Source organism: Cydia fagiglandana, chromosome 9 (genome assembly GCF_963556715.1).
Source record: "Cydia fagiglandana chromosome 9, ilCydFagi1.1, whole genome shotgun sequence".
NCBI lineage: Eukaryota > Metazoa > Arthropoda > Insecta > Lepidoptera > Tortricidae > Cydia > Cydia fagiglandana.
In genome coordinates this window covers 20,876,104-20,895,891 of record NC_085940.1, presented here as the reverse complement: position 1 = coordinate 20,895,891, position 19,788 = coordinate 20,876,104, and the positions used below count along the sequence as shown (strand labels likewise).

At 38.4% G+C, this 19,788-nt stretch overlaps 1 protein-coding gene across 1 annotated transcript; it reads right to left on the bottom strand.

Moving 5' to 3' along the window:
- Window positions 1–219: 219 nt before the first annotated feature.
- Window positions 220–1,823, bottom strand: LOC134667669 (uncharacterized). The gene is made up of 3 exons (XM_063525090.1): window positions 1,688–1,823; window positions 1,330–1,419; window positions 220–1,220 (listed from the first exon to the last, which is right to left on the bottom strand). The coding sequence occupies exons 1-3, from the start codon at window positions 1,821–1,823 to the stop codon at window positions 220–222; spliced, it is 1,227 nt and encodes a 408-aa protein (XP_063381160.1).
- Between the last annotated feature and the right edge of the window lie 17,965 nt (window positions 1,824–19,788).

The window sequence follows — 19,788 nt, the reverse complement described above, 5'->3', positions numbered from 1 at the left end:
TTATTGCATTGATATTAGTTAAATGTAATAGTTCTTTATCAATCAGCGATGAGTCAGAGATGGAAAAAGATTTCTTAGGGTAATTTGTAGGATCTTGCTTAGGTATTGTTATAAATGGAATTTTGTAACCTTGTATCGTATTTAGAATAAATTTATCATTAGTTATGGACTCCCACGCATTCGAAAAATATTTTAAACGACCGGCATGTACCTGTGGATCTACATTTGTGACTGGTTGGCTGACGGGCGCGCTGCCTGCGCCGCTTGTCGCCTCGGCGGCAGAGGTGCTGGCGGCGGATGCTGCGTCTGCCGCCGGAATGCCGTGTTGTGGGCTGGGGGCGCTCGGCGCCTGGGTTGGTAGTACGAGTATCCTCTGAGCCCCCCGCCGCGGCCGGGATACGGCAGCTGGCCGCCTCGCTGTAGGCGTGGGCGTGACGGTGGGGGCCTCCAGTTTAAACCGGAACTTGAAGCAGACGCTGTGGGTGCTGCTTGAATCAACTGCCCAGTTTTCTTGATGCCGCGGGAGCTTTTAACTAAATCGCCAAGCTTTTCTCCAAATAAAAAGCTATCCCTTTTCCTATCTTTGAAAGGGTCAATGAGCGATTTGTCAACCAGCGGAATTACGACAGACCGACGAGTTTCAGTTTCGGCGAAGTGAGCGTCGGCAACTAATTTTCCAATGTCGCTTAACGTACGTATAGCTTCAGCTATATTAGGCTCCTTTTTCAAAAGAGAGGCCATAGCCTTGCCTAGTCCTGAAAGGGCTTTTCCAATCTGCTGCTGTTTGGCGAGAATTCGATTATCTCTATTTCTAGATGCCTCGGTCAGCATGGCGGCGATTTCCGGATTTAGAGTTGGGGCTTTTGATAAAGGTACGTTTTTTGGAAATAAATATTTTTTATTTAATTCTTCCTTTGCTTCTTTTTTTAGCCCATTCAAAAGGATGTGCTGAAAATGTTTAGCAATGTCTTCGTGAATGTTGTCGCCCCACTCAATAGTGTCTGCCTCAAACTCGCCTAAGGCTCGTAATAGATCAGGATCAAAATCCTCGGTGACAACGGCGATCTCGTCATTGTTATTTGATTCGGCAGGAACTAAATCCTTTTGCACGTCTGCATTACTAGGCGCCGGAATTTCTGCTTCAGCATGAATTTCTGCGGCACATTGGACCACGTCACTAGCAGGGGCAGCTAATATAGCTGATTCCGTTTCCAATTTATCTGGAAATTAATAAACAAGCATTTAGCAGAATGAACGCATGTAATTAACACACGAGTGATTAATAAACTGAACCATAAAAAAAGTGGTTAAAGATATAGGTATAACTACCTTCAATTGCATCATCGTACATGTACTCGTCATATTGCGCAGCGGAACCTGCAGGCTCAAAACCCGTATCTCGTTCGTATTCCTCATGATCTGTAAAATGCCATTAAATAAAACCGTGGTTAATCACGTATATTCAAACGTTTAAGTACACAAGAATACTTGTAGGTACTTTTGTTTTACAAATAAAATTTGTACTTTCCACTACAAATGCAGTGAAGGAAAAATTGCTACGGGTTAATATCTCGTATTAACTCTGAGCATAAAAAGGCTGTTGGCCAATATCACGTATTGGCTTGAAGCAAACAACATGAAATAATGGCATATTTTAACACAACGAACGAATCACTTTTAAACTTACCTTCAATTATATCATGTTCATCGTCCGAGTACACAACACGATGAACGTTCTGTTTTTCTTTTAACTTTGCTTGATATTTTTTTATTCGCCTGCGCCATTTGTCCTCTTCCGCCTCGTCCCTTTTACGCTTAGGCATAGTAACACTTTAAGAACTCGTAGAAACTATTTCAATACTAGGTGCGAATGTCGCGCGCGCACGAACAATAATGAGGTCGCTAGGTGCTGTCAGGCCTTATATAAGGTAGCGTTGAGGGTAGGTATCGAAAAGTTTTTTCCTTTTACCCTCCTTCAGCGCTAAAATACTGGTGCGAGTAGGTTCGCAAGTTGCTCTGGACATAACTACATTAGTAAAACATAATATTTTTAAATCTAAGAGACGAAGACAAGATAATTTAAATTGTATTGCACAAAATATATACAACAATGTACAAATGGAGGACTTAATGCCAAATGGCATTCTCTACCAATCAACCATAGTCGACATAGCTACAATTTGTGCATGTGTGAACCAAAAATATTATTAGTATTGGATTTCAGACTTAGTACTAGTTTAAATCAATTAAAAAACTAGTTATAGGCATTTTTCGTGATACTTTTTAAAACGTGTTTCGTGTGTCTCATGAATGACGTGTTAGGCACACGGGGACCGTACGCATTGGAGGGCCTGCCATCTTGTGGCCTGAATCGGAAACATATGTGCACATGTACATCGCCAAAGCAAGTGATACCATCTACTGTTCTCATCGGTACGTTCCATCTTGCATGCTGCATGTGTGCTGCATCGGAGACATAAATGACATATTTACGCCTCGCGCCAAAAATCTGACGGCTCATATGCTGCTGCCCCCTATAGTTCATGCGCGGGGCCTATATAGCGGTAATTTGTGTATGCGATAACATGTCAGATAGGTAAGTGTCAGTCATGTGTACCGTTTTGTTAAAGTCAAAGATTTACTAAAAGCATCGTCATTGTAGACACTAGACAATGCTCTAATCGACCGTATACGTATTTAGTTAATTTTCAGAGTGCAGGATCCCCGGATCCTGAATAGTTGGGGTTTACCGAGGCGGACGTTATTGTGTGCTATTCTGGAAGCGTATTCTAAGTTATTATGTTTGATTTTGTTGCCCAACCTTAACACTATCATTCAAGTTTTTGATACGAGCTTTTATAGCTGACTGTACTTTTCTTTCAACAGTGTTAGCAGTCTATTTAATTGAATTCTTAAAGTACTCTCAAAACACTAGAAACCTGATATAAATGTAGGCCAGAGAGTCTCTTAATTAATGAGTAGATTCTTATTACGTGAACGTTTGTTTTCCTTATTGCTTTTGGATATTTTGTGCAATATTTTCGCCATTGCCACAGTGCATAAGAGCCAGTAGGACATGAAACGCTCTCAGAGAAATCTGTATCTTTAGGTATTTAAATAAAAGTAAAAAATCAATTTGTATATTTTAGGATAGTTATAACATTGATTGCTTAACCGACCAATTACAAAACCGCCGGGATCAGTCACTGAATGACCAGACTTTAATCTACATTATTTGTTCGTGTGTGTTTTCATCTAGCCTCAACTGGCATACGGAGCCATTTGAGGGTAGATTTTGTTTACTTTTATTTATATACCTAAAGATACAGAGCATAGGCTTCATGGCACTATCAGACGGATGATGGGCGGACAGCGGGGAACCGTTTTTATGATTCTTTGAATCTGAATCAAAACTGCTTGTTATGTAGGTAAGGCATGCAGGCGTATACCGTCTTTAATAACAGGGTAAGAATTGAACTTCAACCAGAATCGTCACTTCTGATACTGACAGATCAGATCCATATCTAATCCAGATGTAATTCTTACCCTGTAATTAAAATCAGAATACGTGTGATCCACTGTAATTTTGTCCTATATCATTCAAGACGTGATAAATGTGGTAGGCGTCGCCAGCAGCGGGCGTTCGGTTTTAAGACAGCGGTACTACGTACAGCCGCAGCCAGTGATAGTTACTGCAACAATCTCTGTCTTACTCCCTTTTTGTGGTTTCGGGAATTCAATACCCACAACACTACTGTTTTTGTCGGTATTGAACTGTTTTGTCATTTGCGTGGGTCTTTAAGCTCTGCTACTGCTGCTAATTATTTATCTTATCTTATTGTTATTCATTTTGTGTCTCGTAAAATCAAAAATAAAAAAATTAGATAATTTTGTAATTTATTATGAAACTCATGTTTTTGCTACTAGGTATAAATATTCGTAGGTAAACCGAAGCCAATTTGGCTTTCCTTTTCTTCATGAGCCTTAGTGAAAGTACCTACTAAGAGTTTCTTATTCTGGTTGACAAAAATAAATTGATAACAAAATAAAAATCGGCCCCAAAACTAAAATTTTCACATGAAAACGTTTCCACATAACTCGAACAAGATTCCTAAACGGGATGGGACTTTTCGATTATAATCAATATTGTTGCTTACAAATATTTTTATATAAACACAGCTCCATCAGTCAAACATCCGAAAACGAAAATTCCTCCGTTGCCCCTTCTAATATCCACTACTTCCATTACCTCTCATCTTTCATCCCCTGATCTACAAAATTGAACTCAATATCAATGACATTAAGTTTGTTTTTTATTTAAACTGATCGATGAAATACGAGCGTCAGAGATTGAGGAGATATTGAGCATTTGCCAATAATACGGAGTAAGCCGCCGCAAAATAATATCTATTAGGAGTAATCCGGGATGTGTTGGTATATCATTTCCTGGACTTGCCTTAATCTGTCTGGTGTAACGGAACGTTCGAAAGGAACTTGAATTATTAAGAGAGGACGAGGTTGAATTTGGCAAAACATTGGGAACATTTTCAACTGTTCTGCTTGCTACTTATTTATTTATAAACGAATATGTATATTTTTAGCACAGTAAAACAAGTACAAAAGGTGGATTGCTAGAATAAGGTAGTCTCTATCAATCAACTATCCGGCCAAATAAAAAAAATTTAAGGCTTAGAAAAACTTACACTAAAAATGAGTTAAAAACTTGAAAAAATAAATTTATTAAATGTGAAACAGCTCAATATAGAGAAGACTATACATATAAATAAGGGAAAACCGTCTTCAAGCTCTTTCCTTGCTTTTAACTCTTGTGTTTGTACACATACTCCGCTTATCGATGGTTGGTAGAGCAGAAGAAGTTTTCTCTTCTTCAGAAGAAGAAGTTTAGTGAAACTCTCTATTTCTAACTGTGTCTGAGCATCTGAACGACGTGCGTATTAGATATTCAAATACGAGAGTTCTTAGAAGGTGTCGGTCTTGTTGAATGTAGTAATGTTTAGTTTTTATAGTTGCCCAATTTCACGGTAGATGTCGCTGTTCTGTCGGCTACTTCGCGCTATTAAGATTTTTCCACAGCCCCTATATATAGTAAATTTGGTTTGAGTGGAATGAGTACTAAGTTGTCAAGAAAGTGTTTCATTACAAAAGGTAGGAAGTGCAGTGCAAGTGTAGTCAGTGAACACTTTGCAATAGATTTTATATTATTATGTCGGTCTTCGCCACATTCACCTTATAGTTGAACAATGAATTAATATCGAAATAGTGTTCAAATCCTGATACGGATTCCATATCCCAAATGAATAGTTCATTCAGCCACAGATTCAGCTTTGCTAAATGAATTTGCGTTAAACCGATAACAGAAGCGATTTCAACAGGAGTATCCAAATATTTTGTTGTGTACCTACTTGAACAATAGTGCAACGGATATTTTACAGGCCGGTATGAAATAATGAAATTTACCATATATGAATTTCAGGGAAATTTAAATATTTTGTTGTGAACTTGAACAATAATAGTAGAGATACAATGAGTGCGTATGGACAATTGAAGCTTGTGATATTAAATTTCAGGGTAAAAATATAAGTAGTCAGTTAAAAAACATTTAAAGCTACAGTTAACCTTCAAGCAGTGTCTCACTGCTGTGTGAGCTAATAAGAAGCAAACACACAGTCGGACGGGCTCATAACCTGCTGCTAATGATGCCCTGAGCTCTGTTACGGGATTAGCTCGAATCACGGAAGGTACCATCGGCACAATACTCACACTACTTACCACCTGCTGCTTCACACTTTACCGAAGGTGTATACTTTAACCCCCTTATTCATAAAACTTTACGGGCCTGATTTAATTAAATTATCTTTTATCCCTTTCTTGCAAATACATTAATCAAAATTACATATAAGGACAAAAGATTATTAGCTAATTGAGGTTTGTAGCGCGTTTATGAATAAAGGAGTTATAATATAGATAGAATCTGTCTAAAGTAACGAAGCTAAGCTCGAAGATTTTCGTTCATTGACTCGCCATTTCCTACATCTATCGCATGCGTATGATTAATTTCCTGTCCCGCTCGCACAGTGCTATTGACAGCCAGTATCATCGTCGATTCGACATGGGGCCTTAATAGTAAATTACGACGCTAGAAATTTCAAAAGTTGCAAAGGAGAAATATTTTATAAAGAAATCTTTCTAGGATAACGTGTCGTGCAGTCGGTACAAGATTATCTTGATACCATTACGATCGTGAGCCGGCACCACGGGCCCGGTAGCCCGGTACCGGGCCGAGGCTCTAATCATAACTGCCGTACTAGTACTTATTGTGTGTGTTTCTGATAGGTATGAATGCAGACGGTACAACTACAAACAGGCCCGGTCCCGGGCCGAGGCACCAATTAAAACTGCCGTGTGGTGAGATAGCAGGCAGCTAACTCAATCTTACATTGTTACATAAAAATGATGCCAGAGAGCCTTCAGTCATTCATACAATCCATATAAACATTTCAATAGCACGATGTAGGAATCGTCGCTTCCAGTCCAGCGCCATCTCGCATGATATTTGGTATGTAAACATGTTTGTATAAAAGTATCCACGGGAGTACGGACGCGAACAGTCACATTATTTAAGTAATAATGATTTGAGAAATTGCTTCAAATATGTTTTGTAGAGAATGTTCTCAGGTAAAAAACAAAGATAAACAGTTAACCGGTGCTAATCCTAGCACGCGGGATTCATGGAACAGCTGTTATATATTTTCTTTATTACAGTTCTAACGAGCTTTGTATAAGGTTACCGTGCTAACTTACGTTTATTATTAGTTCTGTTGTTATTGGCTGTGAGCACGGGCGATGTGCAGTCTCTTGTATAATAACTATTCACTGAAAATGGATACATGAAATCGCAACCATGACAACCGACCAATATGAACTAAGAACTGAAGGCTATGTTATGATGTTATGAATGATATTTTCCTTAGATGTAATAAACGTGAATCTTAGATTCGGTAGGCACACTAAGGATTAAATAGATAGTGATGACCAAAGTACTTGAATATGTAGGTATCGGGACACATTCCAATTCCTATTGTAACAAAGGTGTGTTACGATATATTTGGCTGCTTTGCCCGTCACTGTCTTTTTGGTGCTGACTATGTGTAATAATCAGAGACATCTATGCATTACAACCCTAGCTACTAAAATCCTAATAACCTTGGAGTTAGAACCGACTTGATATAGTGCAGAACTTCTTGGTACTTTCATAAAAATATTAAGTGTCTAGAAAAGTGAGTCTTAAAGAACATTTTTCTAGTAATCTGACGACAGACACAAATCTGTAAAATCTAGGTCACAAAATGGTCAGTATAAACCCTCAATCACGACCGCACGTCAAGCGTTGTTCATCAATCGAGTAGACGGACTGCGGTCGGGTTTACACGACACGACACGTGTGCGACACGACATCGAGTTCTACTCGTCATGAGTAAGACATCCAGCATTCACCTGCCTCACTCACAACACTAAGAGCGTTTTTTTATTGATTAAGCTAGTGATTGCAACGATTTGTAGCTAATTCGTTATACATAATTCAACACGACACTGACACGATACGATTTTTTATACGAGTACAAAGGGCACTCGAAGGCTAAGGAGTTGTAACTCCAAGGGTTTAATACGTGCGTGAACAGTATAGACTCAACACAGTGAAGATCGAAAATTCATCGGAAACAAAAGAAAAACATAGTTTCAAATCAGTAACAGCAGTGTAACAATAGCATCCCTTCACCCTCATTTTAGATTCCATCACCTCCCAATACTCCTTACACCCTGGCGTGTGCTACCTCTGCGTGCGTCCCATGACCGGACAAGGAAAGCACCCGCTCGGTGTACCTTACATCGCATTAGAGTGGCCTTTACGTGATGGCTTTTGATCAGCGCACACGCCTCCCAAATGTCTGGAAAACCACTGTTCCGTAATATTGTAAATAATAAAAATTATACTGCCCTACCAGGCATTATCAGTTGTCCACTCTTTCAATTTTCTTACGCAACAACAACAAATTCAAATTCAAACTCATTACGTTCAAGTCAAACTGCCGTTTCACAGCTCTAGAGATCCAGCTCTGAAACTTTCAGCAATTATAAATTAATGTATAGAAATTATCGTAAAGTATAAATCGATTGTTCCATTAAGCATTACCTATTTCTAAAACGCTCGGCAATTCTGTTGTGGTCCCTTTAATTGATGACGTTACGAAGCCCCGACCAACCCAGACGTAAATCGATTCTGGACTGACGTCTGTGAACCAAATTAGACCTATTTGGACCTAGCCAGGCGTATATTTTCTCTGTGTCCATATATGGCTACTCGTATAACTATCGCGCCGAATGTCCCAATGGCAGTTTTCATGAGGCCTGCTTACCCGTGGACACCCCTAACACCAGACGGGTTGTAAGTGCGTTGCCAATTAAAGATGGGAATTGTTAGGGAAAATTATGTTTTTTTTCTTTGTTGTTTTTCATAATTCTTATTATTTTGCGCTTTGGTTTGTTATTTTTTGCAGCTTTTATTTAAAAAAAAAATAGTTTATTTCATTTTTATTTACTACAGGGAACGCCCCTTCTGTAAGCTAGGAACTTGAAACTTCGAAAAAGCGTATTGAATTAAAACAAGAAAAGTAATTTCAACGAAACTCAACAAAATATCATCTCGTATAGGTAGGAGGGTTAAAAAGATCTTGAAATATTCTACCGAGAACAAATATGATTTTGAGTCCCTCAAGGGGAGGGGATGACATTTCGTAGAAATCATTATCACAAACATCACGAGTTGTCAAATTATTGACCCGACCGTGATTTTGTGTTGCACAATATTCAGTTTAGAATCATAACAACCAATATAAACCGCACAACGAAGTTGTGGGCAGCAGCCATTAATAAATTCTCAAAAACGGGCTAACGTACATACGTTAGCCCGTTTTTCGAAGAAGGCTTATCTATGTGAGATTTGCAGTACGAGGGCTTTAAGCCTTCTATGAAGGTATCTATAATATGAACGGTTTTTTATTGACGGTTAGAAGGCCGTATCGGTACCGAAACAAATATTTTATAGCAGGAACAAACGGTTAGTAGTGATAATAACATATACTAATCTATGGTAGTGATAAACACACTAATAAAATCCCTTAACAGGATTCGAACCCGGCACCTCCAGCTTCGTAGGCAGGGTCATTACCGACTAGGCTAGAGGGATGGTTTCAATTCGGACTTGTCTTAAACATGTAGCAGAGCCTTAAGTAAGGAACAGAATACACAAGCTCCTAGGGCTTATTAATAAAATTTCGCAATTATACCAAAGATAACACTGAAAATTTCAACATGGCGGATTTTAATATCGTCTCGTTAAATATACCGCCTACTAAAGTACGTGGGTTATAATAATGAAAAGCGGAATTTTCTACTTAATAATTGTGATGGTTGTAATATTGATATTATAGAATCACTTACCGTCCGATTCGAACTTTAATATACGTCAATTAATATAGTTAGAAACGATATGGATCAGATGTATGCGTCAAAAGTGACATTTTAGTTTGAAGAAACGTCACAGTTGACACTGACATTATCTAATCCATATCGCGTCTAGATCTATTAACGGACGTACCTATCTTAAAGTTCGAGTCGAGCTATCATGCTTGTTGGTGCGCATGAAATACACTGAGGTGGTATCAAGATCGTATCATAATTCATACCAATATCAAAAAATCTCAAATTATCAAGTGTGTTTTGTAAAAATGGTCGAACTCTTTCAAATACTTATAATAATGTATTTTCAAATATTTCATTAGAATAAAATAATATACATAATTATGATTCGCGAAACCGTAAAATGGAATATGGCAGGGCGGCGGGCGTAAATGGCGTAATACGCTCTTGCGATAACCTTAAGCCAGATTCAGATTTAAAGTTCTGACTGTTCTGATTTTATTTTGATACGACCTTTAATATCACTCATGCTGATTATTGCATGCGAAATGAAGTGAAAGTCGTGCGTAAGATGCATGCCAATTACCGAGAAGATTGTCAAGGCCGTATCGAAACCGTAACAAGTTGTTAATCTGAATTGGCCTCCTTGTTCGGGTTTAAATTGATTTATCGTGTATAAGACTGATGAAATGGCGGGTGCGATGGGTAACGGACATGGTTGGGTTAGGTTAACCCAGGGCTATAATATAATGAATAGGAGCCTTCGTCTTTGTATACCTACGTCCATTCCAACGCAGAAGCTAAGTAAGCAGAGTTCAAAATTAATATGGCACTACTTTGTTTGTTAAGGAAAGGGGACCTAAGGTTTTATTTATTTATTTTATTAGTTTTAGTTTTAATTTATTTAGTTTATACTTAATTTTAATAATAGTTTGTATAAGTTTTGTTATTGAATAAACTACATTAAAGGAAATAATAATTTTGATCACCTGGTCCACTTACCTTAGGTACTTATTATGATAAGTCGGATTGATAACTGTTAAATATGCAACGAAAATGCAATATCGTCAAGTGCTCAGTATTTTGGAATTTCTGCTGGGTTAATCGGTTAATAATCCACCAATAAGCTTACAACGACTTTGCGATTAATCAACAAATTTGTAATCTTGTTAAAAATTACTATCCTAGCTTCAAATGTGTTTAATCGTCAACGAGATATTATTAATATTTACTTGTCTAAACCAGACTGAATAAAATACTTTTTTCTTAACCATGCGCGGTAAGTATAAATGAGATATAAAGTAGCCAGCGAACTGCGAAGTCGAAACTAAACTTTTAGTTTGTTTAACGATTAGTTTTTAATTAAATCCTAATTATATCCAATTTCTGCACATGGGATGAAAAGAGATACTGCTGGCCATTTGATACTTTAACTACTGTTGACAAATCCTAGCATCCACCAGACGATTCGCTTCCAAATACCGAAAGATTATAAATTGCTTCAAATTCTTCGTTTTACCTCAATTTAATAAATTCTCATCAAAGTTCGACGTCGCTATTTGTTCCAAGTTTGGCGTGTTTTTGGAAGACCCGCCGAATTCATGAATTCAAAGCGGTAAATGTTTGACAAGGAGAAATTTGAGCCGCTCATTGAAATTAATTAAATACTTTTAGGAGTTTTATTTTTGTAGATGTCATTATGAGGTAAACAAAGCTGTTATTTTTCATAAGTAATTCAACAGAGATACAAGGCGTATAAAGATGCGCAATCAAAAATTGTACTCGTGAATTTCAATACTTCTTCGATCCTTGATTCATGGATATTTTATGAATTAAAGTAAACAGCTTACCTATAATAATTAAGGTCTTTGGCATTTTCCTTTCCAAGGAAAAAAGGCTCCTTTAAGACACTATGCCTAAATGGCAATATATTTTTTCAAACAGTGTCAATTTAGGCACGAATATGTATCATGAAGGTAAACAGTAGATTCTATTGCACGGTTGTCCAAACGCCCGCCCTCGACTAGGTAAATATGTCAATGGCCCAAGCCCCGAGGCATCTGTAGTATTACTTTACAGTAACATCACTCTGAACTCACCATACGTGGATCTTATGTCTTCGTAATAAGGTTTTAGACAGGTAAGAATTACACGAAGCTAGCCGCCGAAACTGGCCTGTTTGCAACGAAGTCTAATAGTGCCTACCAGACAGACATAGACATATCTTATGTTACTTAAATTATGAATATTTTTTTAGTAAGCATTTAATACTCATACCATCGTATATGAGAGCATAACATTGATTGTATGGGAGCCGTTTTATGTGGCATATTCGTGTGACTTTTAACACGGATACTGGATAGTAAGTAGTAAAATCAAGTTAAGCAAACTTGAGGTGCAGTAAACGCGTAACTTTCTACTTCACGAGGATTATCTTAGAAGGCTAAACCTAACTTTTGTAAGTTATGTCAACGAGTTCAAAAGTTGATTCTGATGTTCTTCGTTGCATAATGTTGGGTACCGTGGAGTTGCATTCGCATAACCCCAAGGGATAGAAAAATTTGCAATGCGGCAAAATTCAGTTTTACTCACTGAGACAAAGCATTTCAATGTGCGGAGTGTAATTTAATATCAATTGGAATATGGGTATGGGTATGGATATTGGTGTTTGGATGAATGCATGGGTACGTTTGTGAGTGCAAACGGGTGTTTGAGTAAATGGGTGTTAGATGTCCCATACATCTATTGGGTGTATGGGTGATTTTATGAACGGGTGTAAGTGGGTGTTAGTGTATATAGGGGAATGGGTGTACGGGTGAATGGGTGTTTGGGTGCATATTTTTTCTTACCTATATGTTCATACTGCTGAGGTGAATTGTTGTATATGCCACACGAGACCAAAGTTTTTTTGCACCGATATTGTGTGCCTACACATTAACCGGTCAAACTGCCTATGGTTAGGTATAATGGTATTATGCTATCACAAACGTTATCCTAAATACGATATATTTTATTTGAATGATTGCGGTAAACCTGTAGCTAATGCAAATAAAGCTATAATTACATCAATATTTGCTGAACCAAACTAATGAAATTGTCACCACTCGTGTATTAAAATACAAACAACCGCTGTCCACAAATATGGAAGCGAATTGTGACGAGATTTGTATTTATTTAGGGACAAATTAGATTAGGCAGAATGAAACATCTCAATTGAAAAGGTTCTCTAAAGTAATTTTTAATAAGCAAATACGTCTGCGAGAGATACAATATTTTTATATTAGAGTAAAATTGAAAAATTCACCGTTTTGGGCAACCTTTAGGCATCCCTATCATTTGTCACTCACGTCCGATCTTACGTCGATCGTCGTTGGGTAAGAAAGAACCCAACTGAGCTACAGCTTACCTGAAGCGTGGGCATTCAGATCTGCGAAATATTGTCGTAGTACCGATCACCACTCTCCGAAACTGTTTACTGCCGTAATGGAAGACGCCTTCAAGCTCCTGGAATGGCAAGGACTTGGCATCAATATCAACGGCGAATACATCACTCACCTTCGGTTTGCCGACGATATCGTAGTCATGGCAAAGTCGATGGAGGAACTCAGCATGATGATCGATGACCTCAACCGAGTTTCACAACGGGTGGGCTTGAAAATTAACATGGACAAGACGAAACTTATGTCAAATGCCAATGTTGTGCCCATCCCAGTCTCTGTTGGGAACTCGGTACTCGAAGTTGTTGACTCGTACATCTACCTAGGACAAGTAGTCCAATTAGGGACTAGGGAAACTATTACGTAATGTCTTTTCGTCCGACATACCTCAGTGGCTCAAGACGAAAGTTGTAATAGGTGAGGGTGAGCTCTGGATATAGAGAAAATTATATTTTATATTTTTAAGACGGTTTCCGCAAACGGAAACGCGTTTCCATGAAGTGGTCCAGAACCCCCAAGATCTACCTACTTAAAAAATCAAAAATGCTTACGGCTAACTACGGGCGTAGATAGGGTCGTGGTTTCTGCCACTGTGGAGTGAGAATAGATATCCAAATATTTAAAATAGGACGCCAGGATACTATACTCATCAAACGTACGACATATCCAAATGAAAATACAAATTTATTTACTAAATACTTTTATTCACTTTGCACCACAATAAGACCTGCTACGGCCTCGAGACTTAACATTTAAATTACGTACCGTAACTATTACTAATTAAATTTAACTTAAGTACATCTCAGGCATATTTGGGCCTGTAATACACACAAAATCCTACATAGGAATTACAGGTTTCATATTAATAATAGAATTTACCATGTAGAAAGTTCACGTTAAAAAGAAATTCAGACTTAAATATTGTTTATCCTTTCCAGCAAAGGAACGCAGTCACTAATGTAAATATAAGTTTTTAACTCACAGTTTTATCGAATAAACACTTCACCTCGAGTCCAAAAATTAAGTGGAGAAGACGGCTTCCCAACTAGCATGGTGCGACACCCCCCTAGATCTTCCAAAAGCCATAGGGCCAAGAAGTGACCAAGGGCCAAGGGCAAGCCAAGGGACAGGCCAAGCCAAGAGGGGACCCTAGAAACAAAGAGAATGTTCTAGGTTTTAGAGAGGTTATGTTATAACAAGTTATATTTTAAATTTACTTGGGACAAAGCGCGATTTATCTTGAGGAAATAATGAGATTAAAAACATCCTTACCGGTTTCTAAGCCGAGTCCCTTATATTAGACACCAGCCGTGGCGACGTAGGTGAAACAAGATGATGTCTCATCTTTGTCAAGGAATTACTGGAAATTCACACCAAAACACGACATTAGCTAATTGCAATTGACAATAAACAACTTCGCCTTTCCTTCCGTATATTTAGAAAGTGTGGACAACTCACCAAGTTGGTTTGAAAGAGGTGAAAAGGTTATGCCGCCATTACAGGCGCATAGGAAGCTAGGTTAATCATATTTTGGGCCAAGCTGGAACAAAATATATCAACGATTAAAACATTGAACACCGAATTTAACCGAGTTTTAGGAAATACAATCTTTAAATAAAATACATACCCCATGAATCAATTGCCGACATGATGTACACATTACGTCTTACATCTTGTCACGAAAGATCCCAGTGATCAAGCGAAAAATGAAAATGGCAAAGCCACAGACAGAGTGGTGAATGGAAAACATGACAATGACATCGCAACTGACCGGATCCAATTTATAGAAAACCGAAGTCACCAAAAATAAAAAGAATTACTAATTTCGAAAGCTATAAATAAGGACATTATTTATAACTACGAATTGCAAAATATAAAAGAACACATACTAAATGTTTATTCATAAATACTCTTTATGTATGACTGATTGTCTGTGCCAAACCACAGACAACAAACCAACTGACATTGACGTACGTCAATGTTTACCGCGATAGTAAACAACACCAATTCAACCCGTTTTACCAAGTTAAAGCTATTTATACGTAGTATAACCATGTTGCAAATGTATTTCATGGTGAAATGTGTAATCTCCAAAGAAAACAAAGTATTTATGTCCCAGCGCAACGCAGGAACGAACAATGGATGCGCTAAATGCGACGAGTTATAGATGAGAGTTGACCTACCATTCCGGTAAGTTTTATCCTCTAAATATAGCCAAAAGCGTATATGTGAAGATTAAAAACAACATTTCTGGTCTCCGACCTTGACCTATCTACTCTAATACCCGTGTAGAACGTATATTAACCACCAAATTCTTACCAAACAAACATCTACTTTTCTAACCTATAAAGTATCTATCTATAATAACATTCAGACATTTATAACACTGGGTGCCTACCCTAAAGTGTTACAAAGTCTTTAATCAATGTGTGTGACAGTGATGATTTACGGCTCCGAAACTTGGTCTTTCACTATCGGCCTCATCTCAAAATTCAAAGTCGCTCAACGAGCTATGGAGAGGGCTATGCTCGGAGTTTCTCTGCGTGATCGAATCAGAAATGAGGAGATCCGTAAACGAACTAAAGTCACCGACACAGCCCACTGGATTAGCAAGCTGAAGTGGCAATGGGCAGGTCACATTGCGCGCAGAGAAGATGGCCGATGGGGTCGAAAAGTGCTCGAGTGGAGACCACGAAATAGCAAGCGCAGCGTAGGACGTCCACCCACAAGATGGACGGACGACCTTGTTAAGGCCGCCGGAAGACGCTCGATGCGGGTCGCTTCCAACCGGTACGAATGGAGGTCCAAGGGGGAGGCCTATGTTCAGCAGTGGACGTCTTATGGCTGAGATGATGATGACCGACCACCAAGGTCGTCACTACTCATTCTTCCAATGCCGTCATGGAAAAGAAGAAAAAAGAAATAGTTAACAGCCACAATCAGGACTATTTGAGCCTTAGTTTAAACTCAACCGAGTCAGTTTGCGGATTATAATGACAATTAGACGGATGTATTTAGCAAGAATAGCTGTGATAACGAATTTGCACAGACTTGCGAATAGTGAGTTACTACGGAGGAGGCGGTGCAAGTGTCAAGCGTTGGTCTACAACGATTTCAAAACCATACTACTATCATTTTCATGTGCGTTCATCTTCCTAGGGCTGTCCCGCATTATTGCTATACGGCTTATGAGAACCTAAGGTCCGCGTGTTAACTAATCCGATAATTTGCGTAAGCCCTAGTTTTGCCTTTCAACCTAGAGGGGAAACTAGGCCTTATTGCGATCAGTCCGCATTTCCCACGGTTTTTTCTTTCACCGAAAAGCAACTGGAAAATATCAAATGATATTAGGCATATCATATCGTACATAAGTTCCGAAAACTCAAAGCGATCGCTAAGCCACCAAAACCAACGCTTCTTTTCTGATCGAGAAATTCTCATAAAGTTGTTTGGATGTCAACTGCGGCTGCATTACTGTTGCGGCGTCGTTGTTCCCGCTGCTTTAAGGTGACAGTCCATTTCCAACGACAGCAGCACTACCATTCATTTAACTATGGAAATTGGCAATAATACCGAAGCGTTCGTAGGTACTAGTAGTTAGTGCAGCTGCGGTCAGAAATGGGATGTTACCCTCAATCTGTGAATGTCCTTGATAAAATTAGTGACGGAATTAACGTCATAATCGCGGCAGTAATGCAACGGCGAAAGTCACTCTTTTTATACAGATCCCACCAAAAACATAAATGTAAAAAAGGAGAGCCAAGTTCAATACAAAAATTATGCTTGGCTGTGGGGGTCGCCGCAAAAAGAATGGAGATCTAAATGAGTGCCACTGCCAAGTTCTATGCAAAATCCAAATATGTATTTATAGGAACAAAATAACATTATAAACAAGTATTAAACTCTATTTCTTTGCTTTATTGGATACCTATAACAATTGCTGTTATTTTAAAAAATGTGAGATCTTAAAGTAGGTTAGTTTTGACTTGGCCAGTTTTCATTATATCAATCATTTTATATATATTGTAATTCTGATAAAACCTGGCCAAGCCAAATCTAACCTACTTTAAGATCTCACATTTTTTAAAATAACAGCAATTGTTATAGGTATCCAATAAAGCAAAGAAATAGAGTTTAATACTTGTTTATAATGTTATTTTGTTCCTATAAATACATATTTGGATTTTGCATAGAACTTGGCAGTGGCACTCATTTAGATCTCCATTCTTTTTGCGGCGACCCCCACAGCCAAGCATAATTTTTGTATTGAACTTGGCTCTCCTTTTTTACATTTATGTTTTTGGTGGGATATCAATACTTTTTGTAAAGAAAACTAGGCAGGTATTGAGATTTAATATTTTTTCTTGTGTTTCCGCTGTATGGTTTTTACTTCTGTTCTTTGTATAATTATGTGGTGCCGCGCGCCGCCGACGACACACCGTTGGCCGGTTGTTTAGAGCGTATTACAAGTTTTTTTGTATGGGGACACCACTTATTTTTTGACTAAACTTTATTTTAATATAGCAAATATAATAATACATATATTGGGGTGGTTTCAAATATCTGCTTGTAACGGTTCCAACGCTACAATAAAAAAATATTTTTTTGTATGGGGACCCCCCCTATTTTTTAACTTTTTTTTATTTTTAGATTTTTTCCTACGCTTACACACAATAACCGAGCTGGATTCCAAATTTCATCCTTCTAGGTCATCTGGAAGTAGGTTAGGTTTAGGTACTTATATGTCAGTCCCAATAAAAAATGGTTTTTTTGTATGGGGACCCCCCCTATTTTTAAACTTTATTTTATTTTTAGATTTTTTCCTACGGTTACACACAATAACCGAGCTGGATTCCAAATTTCATCCTTCTAGGTCATCTGGAAGTAGGTTAGGTTTAGGTACTTATATGTCAGTCCCAATAAAAAGTGTTTTTTTTTGTATGGGGACCCCCCCTATTTTTTAACTTTATTTTATTTTTAGATTTTTTCCTACGGTTATACACAATAACCAAGCTGGATTCCAAATTTCATCCTTCTAGGTCATCTGGAAGTAGGTTAGGTTTAGGTACTATAAGTCATAAGTCAGTCTTAAAATTTACGACTTTTTGACCTTCATACCTTTATAACCGTTTGAGCTAGCTTAATGAAATTTGGGCTTCTAGATATCCTTATGGATATAATTAAACACACGTAGTTTTATGTATTTACGTCAAAGATGTTTTGAGTTATAGAAGGGTCAAAAGTGGCACCAAGTGGTTCGTGTAATATTACACTCGGCGCTGGCTAGCCAGTTCCTTTGCTTGAACTTGGCTTGACACGCTGCCGCGTGTCTAGATACAGGGTTGATCTGTGTGAGATGTCCCCAATATTTATTTAGTGTTGGTAACAACGACGTCTGTATTAAAGAAGAGACTCTTTCCAAATAGATTTTCGTACGTAGACGCTGTTGCTATCTTTATTGCACGCGCATAACTATATTGCTGTCGAACTCGCACAGTGACATTGTCAACTGGCATCATGGCCGGGACAACGGGGCGGGGCGCGTGTAATAGAGATAGCAACAGGCGGGTCAGTGTACGAAAACCTATCTAGAAAGCGTCTCTGCTCTAGACATGTAACGTTCGAACATTAAAAGTGCATGTGGTTAAAACCGCTACCTTTAGTTGGTTTGTTCCACACAGCGCCTCGACTGATTAGCCGACGACGGAGTTCGTTATTCAATTAGGGCCGGTTAATCAGCGCCAAACAGAATGTATTCGGAATGAATAATTCTGCACTCCGGTTACTCTGTTCCGGGTTATTTGCATTTCTTGGACGTGTTTTAGGTCCGTTTTCTTAGTTTTAGTCAAAATTTTATAAATTTTCTAGGATCAAAGTTTCTTTTACAAAACGGATTGAAATTTTGATTTGTGACGAACATAATATATTATGTAGGTACTTTCAGTTAGTGAATAGAATCAAGCGTTACTTTCAGTTATTTATAAAATGTGATATATTTTTGCCTTACGATTAAATAAATACCTACCTACAAATCAACAGGGAAATAAACTCCGACCACGCTAAATTTTCACGAAAATCTTGGCAGAGACAGATCTGAATCAGACTTGTAGGTAAATAAATCTTCTACTCGCCAGATTGTTTCCATCATAACTGCCCTTATAATAATATCACGTTCAAAGTCCAGAAGGTGTCCATCACGGTACGAAATGCCAAGTCAAAGCGTCGTGTCATGCCACGTCTGTCCGTGTCCAGGCCGCGTTACTATCGCTGCCCGAGTCTGGACGGGAGATTCTCAGGTTAGCCATAAAAACGAGATCTCAGTTATGCATAAACGATGGCTAACGTTAAACGGTCCGGATCCGGGTCACGGCGTCTAACACTTCGTTTTATGCAGAATGCATCACACGTGATCTCCGATAACCTGGCACAGACAAAGAGTAGCGGACGCCTCGTCCCGGATCCGGACCGCTCTAGCTTGACTCATCCTTAATTTAACGACTATGCTTATTAAAAAAATCTGCCACAAAATTGGCAGTAATACACTTTTCCAGACTGAAGTCTATCGGGACACTAACTCGAGCCATTTCGAGCCTTTGAAGTATTTTGGACTCATTTTTATGAGACTCGGATCGTGATGTCGTGTATATTTTGAGAAATATGTTTTGATTCTATAATAATCTGGTCTCAGATATTATAAATTATAACTATTATAAGACATTCCTTCATTCTGTAAGCTGCAGCAATCGCCCAGTAGATTTATAGGGCGGGTCACTTCTTGTGACGCGGGCCGTGGGCTGCAATACAGCCCCCTAATTAGTGAGTTAAAGTCCGTCTGATAGCAATAATCCGTCTA

Bases quoted from the DNA above. Each gene is read 5' to 3' on its own strand.
- LOC134667669 (XM_063525090.1), bottom strand. From the start codon at position 1,823: ATGCCTAAGCGTAAAAGGGACGAGGCGGAAGAGGACAAATGGCGCAGG. The intron at 1,420-1,687 runs GTAAGTTTAAAA...GGCATTTTACAG, and splicing joins TGAACATGATATAATTGAAG to ATCATGAGGAATACGAACGA. The intron at 1,221-1,329 runs GTAGTTATACCT...ATTAATTTCCAG, and splicing joins GTACGATGATGCAATTGAAG to ATAAATTGGAAACGGAATCA.